General features: G+C 39.4%; 1 protein-coding gene across 1 annotated transcript in view; it reads right to left on the bottom strand.

The window, feature by feature from the left end:
* LOC118413609 (F-box/LRR-repeat protein 2-like) overlaps positions 1-7,410 on the bottom strand; it is a 9,660-nt gene extending 2,250 nt beyond the window's left edge. The window contains exons 1-8 of the mRNA XM_035817136.1: positions 7,379-7,410; positions 4,590-4,745; positions 3,659-3,783; positions 3,067-3,149; positions 2,799-2,847; positions 2,231-2,338; positions 448-573; positions 18-152 (exon numbers count right to left, since the gene is read on the bottom strand). Of these exons, the coding sequence (XP_035673029.1) occupies positions 18-152; positions 448-573; positions 2,231-2,338; positions 2,799-2,847; positions 3,067-3,149; positions 3,659-3,783; positions 4,590-4,737 (774 nt within the window). The 5' untranslated portion in view covers positions 4,738-4,745; positions 7,379-7,410. The remainder of the gene's footprint in view (positions 1-17; positions 153-447; positions 574-2,230; positions 2,339-2,798; positions 2,848-3,066; positions 3,150-3,658; positions 3,784-4,589; positions 4,746-7,378) is intronic.
* Positions 7,411-7,439: the final 29 nt, after the last annotated feature.

Here is a 7,439-nt window from a genome sequence, read left to right on the forward strand (position 1 = left end):
GTACATGCATCAGTGACCTGTGTACAGAAGGAGAGCACTAGTCTCTGTAGGTTGACACAGTGGGCAGACACAGATCTCAGCAGAACATCGTCCACTGCAGTACAGCCACTCAGGTCCAGGTGCATCAGACTGCCTCCAATCTTGGGCAGAAGCTGGAAAACATCCAAGTCATAGAACACCATGGATGAGGTAGTGTCACAGCTAAAAGGGATTGTATCAAAATCAACTTTCAGCAAGATTGTAGAAAATTAGTTTGAAAACCATGTTTCTCCACTGTTCCTATACCCTTTTTCCTTTACTTGCATTGTACATAAACTATCTGCTCACCACTGTACAGCAGAAGTTAGTGGAGTAGCAAAAACACAGAAATATACCTTGCCACATCTGCTCAGACACTATAAAAGTAATTTTAACAGGTTTATGCAACATGTATACCACCCCACTCACCATGTCCATAACCTCCACTGTGAGGTTGGAGATCCCACACAACACCAGCTCCTCCAGTCTCCTCAGCTTGGTCAGTCCTTCCAGTGTCTGTGGGTAGGGCAGCTGGACACCACACAGGGACAGGAACTGTACAGAAGAGAAACATTATTCTATAGTGACAACAGTGTGGTAGTGGTAATTATAAGACAGATTAAACCATCCAACAGATATCACAAGCTGTCTGGCAAAGTAGTGGCTGTAAGCGCAGCAACTCTGGATCTTTCAATTACTGCCTCAGCTCGGGTATTGAGTAGCTTTACCGACTCACCTTTGTATCCTGAGTTGATAGAGACGAGGGCGGAGACACCAATCTTGACTCGCATATATTGAGTATTTATTCTACGTAGGGTTAGTATTACAAGCCGCCATTTGTCTGAAAGTCCTGATGTCCCTAACTGATCTTTGTGTCCGAATACGATGCGTAAGTCTGTGGTGAATCCAACAATGATCAAAGATGAGTCTTAGTCGTAAAAACTGGTATGGTCCAATACCCAATCTGAGTCCGTTATCCCTTGGTACTCGTATCTTGGAATTCCCTCCAAGCCTAATTCTCCCGAAACTGTCCTCCAGCTCGGGCCTTGAATTGAATCTTGGGGTTTCTTCCAAGCCTGTTTTCCTGGAGCTGTCTTCCAGGCCTAAGTGTCCTAAGACTCCTGGAAATTCCTTTTCCAGGCCTCTGATCCTTCTTCTTCTTCCTTCTTGGAGTTTGTTCGTCTCCAAGCCTAAATTTCCTGGGGTTGATCTCCAGGCCCAAATTTCCTTCTGTTGAAGTCCTCTGGCTCTACCCCTATTTATATCTCTCCTGCTAACATCCACCCCCGGGGTCTGGCGTGGGGACGCTTTGTATTCAAATTAACTGGCACCATATTTGGGACACTCCACCACCCCAGAGGTCTGGCGTGGGGACGCTTTGCATTCAAATTCCAGCCGCCCCCGGGCTGGCCCTGCTGGAGTCTCCCGTGGTGAAGTGGCGGGGAGTAACTTTGGCGGGAAAATAACTTATGCTAATCTAAAAGCTAAAGGCGGCAAATTCAAACTGTAAGTTGGCGATTACAGTGGCTTCATTTCTAAGTTGATACAGAATGGAATCAACAGCTAAAAATTTAGAAAGTCCCTTTTCTTTGTAGTGTTTGATTGGTTGATATTTTCTGATGGATAAAATTAAGTATGTCTTTGTGAGCTTTATGAACACAGTGGGCTTGTTGAACAAAATTGTACTACCCGGTAGTCTGACAGAATTTGAATGTTGAGAATATGATCCTGATCATGGTATGATCACAAATGAAGTCTGTTTTGAGTTCCATATTGGCATATCTGCAGCTCAAGATGTCATTTTTCAGTTTGATAACAGGCTGTGCGCAATGGTGGATTTGATTTTAAAAAACTTAATAAAGACATGATATATTCACAAGTGTAGCAGCACTCTTATACCTTGCACCAGCTAGTAAACATCTTACAGACTTTTTAGAAAGCCTGGCTCTGAACTATGACTGAGATAGGATCTTTATAGTTGAACGTCAATACACAGGAATGTCAGGTCTAAAACATTTTTAACCATAAGAACACCTCTGGTTACAAGATAGTTACACACTGTTGAATAATGACAGCTTTCATGCAGCTAGCTCTACAAGTTTCCCTGCTACTCAATTTACGTTTAACAACATGGGTGATAAATATCTATGAGCTTCTAATGCTTGTTGTAACATAGCTCCCCCATGATCCAACAAATGGTGTTGTAGCATACTTGTAGTCTCTCAGGCAGATGGAACAGGATGTGTGGAGCCGTCTGACTGGTCACCTGGTAGCAGTAGGACAGGTCCAGCTTCTGGAGATGCAGACAGGAGACCAGCAGCTGCACATAGATGGTACATGTGGTGTCAATGGGAAGTACATCTATTCAGTTTAATAGAGCATAGTGGATATTCTCACAGCAATGGCATTTCAACATTATAAATCCAATAAAAAAAGTATAACTAAAAATTCCTCTCACTATCCTTTGAGATTACTGTAACAATTACGCAAATAATTCAGGGTACAATATTTCAAGATGTTAAAATGCAGCACTGTGTAATAGAATGGAGAGTGAGGGCAAGCTATATATGGCACCTGACAGTTGGCAACCCTAATAGTACCAACAACAGTACAACAACAGTAGCTGGATCTAGAAAAATTAGCCCTATGGGAGACTACATGTAGGTTTAAGGTTCCAACTTTACTACCACAGGACCACTTCTATCTTAGTGTTTCAAAAGCTCATCAGATACAAATTCAATCAAACATCATACCATTTCAAAGCATATGGTTATTCTCACCTCTTGTAGAGCTTCTGCTGTCACTCTCCTGCAACCATGGAGGTTCAGACTGAAAGCACAAATGATATATATGTTATGATATCCTGGTAGCACAAGATACGTCATACAATACTTAATGGAGCAATCAGAGATACTGGTAGCACGCTTCACACACTGATCTATGCTGCTTTGCGAACATGCCACTAGTCCTATATCTAGTAGTATATGACATGTGTATCGTGACAGTGACATAGCATTAGTTATTGGAAGTATACTGAATTTTCCCCACCTTTTTAGGTTTGAACAGTGGGTACTTATGGCAGTCAGGCTAGCATCTGACAGACAGTGATCTCCTGCAACATCCAGGTGTTCCTAAAACACAAAGAGACTAAGTATGCCAACTTATGTTGTTGTTATATACAATTATAGATGACACCTCCTGTGCAAGTGACCAAGGCAAGACGAGTAGACAAACTTACATGCATTTTAGTGGTACCAATATTTAAAAAAGGGATACAATTATATTAAATTCGTTACCATAATCTTCTTGGAATATGGGTCACACAAGAATACATCTACAAACACTAGAAACCAGGTTCCAGGTCCTGCAAGTTTACAGATCAAACATACCCTCACATCTTAGACACAGTGATGGAAAAGTAGCTGATGAGCTCAGTTCATTACAAAGTTTATTGTAGTATTCTTATAGAGAGGCTGAATTACTTTTCAAGTTATAATCAAACATATAACTGGAATGATCCAAAGATATACATCATTATCACTCTATGTCTGTTTTTCTAGTACATCATTTATTGAGTCTCTCATTCATCTATTCATTTACTCAGTCATTTGTTCCCTCCCTCCCATCAGGGAGACCTCACCAGGGTAGTATTGAGAGACTCTGCTATCCGCTGCACCACAGTGTTGATGTTCTCCCCTAGCCGATGACAGTGTGCCAGGATCATGGTACTGATGGTTGGGTTGGAGAACACCACTTCACACACAGCTACGGGTGGAGAAAAGACACAAAATTTAAGAAAATAAAGATGTTAGAGTCATTCTACTTAAATTGACAAATGACTCCCACAAGTCTTTTTTTTTTCAATGATTCCTGGAGCTGAAGGAATTAAACAGCACTTGCCTACAGAATACCAAAATGACCCAAAAGTTCATGCTATTTATAGCATTGAATTCACTGTACATTTGAACAACACACATGTGTACAGAGCAGGTTTGACAAAAGAACATAACAGCAAACAGTGTGTTCATATAACTCTGCTGTTTTGATAATAAAATAATATTCTATCATCACGTTCTATCAATACTTAGTATAGCCAAACCTGTCAATAGCAGTTTTTTCAAGGGACTGGCCAAATTGACCACAATGAAGAAAACGCTGATAAATTGCCCACAACCAATAAGTGACAAATGCTTTCAGTACCCACTGCAGCTGAGATACATTCACTCAAATAAACATGTCAACATTGAACAGGTAAATAATATTAAGATTGAACATTAAAAAAATTGTGCGACAAAAATTTAATAGCATCAAATGATTTTCTCATTTTTTGGTCATCAAAATAAGTATTTACAGATGACTGGATGTAGATTTGGAGAACTCCATGTATAGACCTACATTTGCTTACCATGCCACATCCAGTTTCCCGCAATACCATTCTATCCTGCTAGAAGTTGGATTCCAGTGTGCCGGCTTCTATGGCGCTGGTTTCCGCACAACAGATTCCAGTGTGACGGATTTCCGCTGTCTATATATGTTCTATCACTAGTATCAATATTGAAAACTGTATTTACCAGGAGCATCTACATTAGTGCAGCCCCTGAGATCCAGGTGTTGTAGCACAGGTGACAAGACAGCATGTGCCCAGTCTGTAACCAGGTGAGGCAGTTTCCTCAGCTCCAGGGCCTCCAACTCATCCTGGTGCTGCAGCAAGGCCAACATTCCTGCATCTGAAGATAAAGGTAGGAACTAGAAAGGCCGACATTTGCTTGGGTGCAAATACAGCATATTTCAGCCATACCCATTCCCACGCAACATTGGACTGTTCTAAGTCACCCCTGCGCAAAAATGGAACATTTTAACAGTAAGTTATTCTCGCCACTGTCAAACTTACGTATCAAAACTAAACGCAAACTGGCCAATTTCCCCGCGTTTTCCGCCAAATAACATTTTCTGATGATTCATATTCAATTGCCATGCGGAGTGTTGGTAAATTCAATAACAAAGACTTGTATTCTAACGTTCAATGCATGCGTACCGTCCGCTACCGCTCAAATGACCCTGTCTGAACTCCAAATCCTCGCAAACTACAATTTTAAACCGGGCACAGGGTGACACATCACTTTGAAAATTTGACAGGAGAAAGAAGATACATTACGAACACAATATATTTCATCATGCAAAGTATTGCTAACATATAAATAATGCACATATTATCTTCCCATATTCTTTGCAGTACCTTTTATTGAGTAACATAAATTTCAAAATCCTCCCAAATATGCATGGTTGCGTCTACATACACACGTGACAATGTTAGCCAATCAGCTTCAGTTTTGGAAATTCGCGCTTTGTTTGGCAAGTGTTGTCATTAGTTGTTTTAATACCAATTGTTCCTTCCTCTTCGCTGATTGGCTGGCGGCGCAATTCAATTAATTAGCAGACCGACACCTGCCACCTGTCGCCCAGGGCGGGGGTTATTGCTTTGTTTGCCATATATGGAACACACTGAACGCCGAGAATGGCCAAAACAAGTCAAGTAAATTGGAGAATAACAAAAAATCCCCAAATATATCATTTTGAAGAGGTTTATGCCAAAAATTATACATCCGTCATTTGAATAAGTATCTAGTGCACCCTTTTACCCAAATTTAGGTCATTTGGTTTTAAAACCAGGGTACAGGAGCCAAAGGTGTACGTTTTTGGTAATAAAATGGCCAAATAGTCGCAAAATAAAGCATTTTGTTGTACTGTATGCCTAAAGTGTTGATGCATCCATGTGCGCATATGTGTATGGCACTCCTATACTAAATTTCAGATCATTTGGTTTTAAAACCAGGGTACAGGAGCCAAAAGTGTCCTTTTTTGGTCAAAAAATGAACAAAAAATCGAAAAAAATAAGCATTTTGTTGCACTGTACACCAAAAGTGTTATTGAATTTATATGGGGGGATTATCAAGGCACATCTGTGTCAAATTTCAGCTCATTCGGTTGTAATACCAAGGTACAGGAGTCAAAAGTGTCCTTTTTTGGTCAAAAAATGACCAAAAAATAGCATTTTGTTGTACTGTACACCAAAAGTGTTATTGAATTTATATGGGGGGGATTATCAAGGCACATCTGTGTCAAATTTCAGCTCATTCGGTTGTAATACCAAGGTACAGGAGCCAAAAGTGTCCTTTTTTGGTCAAAAAAATGACCAAAAAATAGCATTTTGTTGTACTGTACACCAAAAGTGTTATTGAATTTATATGGGGGGATTATCAAGGCACATCTGTGTCAAATTTCAGCTCATTCGGTTGTAATACCAAGGTACAGGAGCCAAAAGTGTCCTTTTTTGGTCAAAAATTGGCCAAAAAATCGCAAAAATAAGCATTTTGTTGTACTGTACACCAAAAGTGTTATTGAATTTATATGGGGGCATTATCAAGGCACATCTGTGTCGAATTTCAGCTCATTTGGTTGTAATAACAGGGTACAGGGGCCAAAATATACAGTTTTGGTCTAAAATTGACCAAAAAACCTTAATAAAACCTCTTAAGAGACAGATATGAAAAAATTGGAAAAAACACCCGAGGGTATTAGCCCATTCTACCATTGTGCCAAATTTCAGGTCATTCGGTTTACGAACGACGGAGATGAATCACTTTGAAAATTTGACAGGAGAAAGAAAGAAAGAAAGAAACATTACGAATACAATATATTTCACCATACTATGTATGGCTGAAATATAACTAACAGCAAGATAAACCAACAGGATGTAGACTTACGCTGTAGCCTTGTCCACAGTTGAACTCTTCCAAAAAGAGTTTGACCAAGCAGGTTAAAAATCACTTGGTTTGACCAAGGAAAATGGCAGATGCACCCAGCTGCAACAACTCTAGATCTTCAAAATTGCTACAGGCAGCTGGTATTGGTGAATTGCTGCTTAATGTATTACTTATCCTCTGTTATGTTTTATTTTCTCTTCTTAACTATATATAATTGTTAATTTTCAACTAAAAAGTAAAATGCAGGAGACTTATTTTAATCAGCTCTAGGGGTATTTTGAATATTGTTGGATATTTATTAATTCTAATTAAGAAAATGATAATATAAGATACGTGCTTCAGTTTCATACTTTGGAAAACTTGTGTTATCTAGTAGAGAAGATCATCAAATTATATAATTTATAAATGATGAGGACCATATTGGCTTAATTAAAGAGAAACAGAAGAAATCAGCTGTAAAGGTTAATATCATTTAGTGAAGGTGAGAGGTTGTGGAGTTCTAGCTATCATTACAGTTAAACCTCTTTCTACATGTATTTTACATGGATACAAATTTTGTCATGTAGATTATATACAACAGGAGAAGGTTGATATACCTGTAACCTCTGACAGCCATGTATGTGATAGACCTTAGTCGCAGCCACAGTCGCCTACTGT

Source organism: Branchiostoma floridae, chromosome 4 (assembly GCF_000003815.2).
Source record: "Branchiostoma floridae strain S238N-H82 chromosome 4, Bfl_VNyyK, whole genome shotgun sequence".
NCBI classification, from domain to species: Eukaryota; Metazoa; Chordata; class Leptocardii; order Amphioxiformes; family Branchiostomatidae; genus Branchiostoma; species Branchiostoma floridae.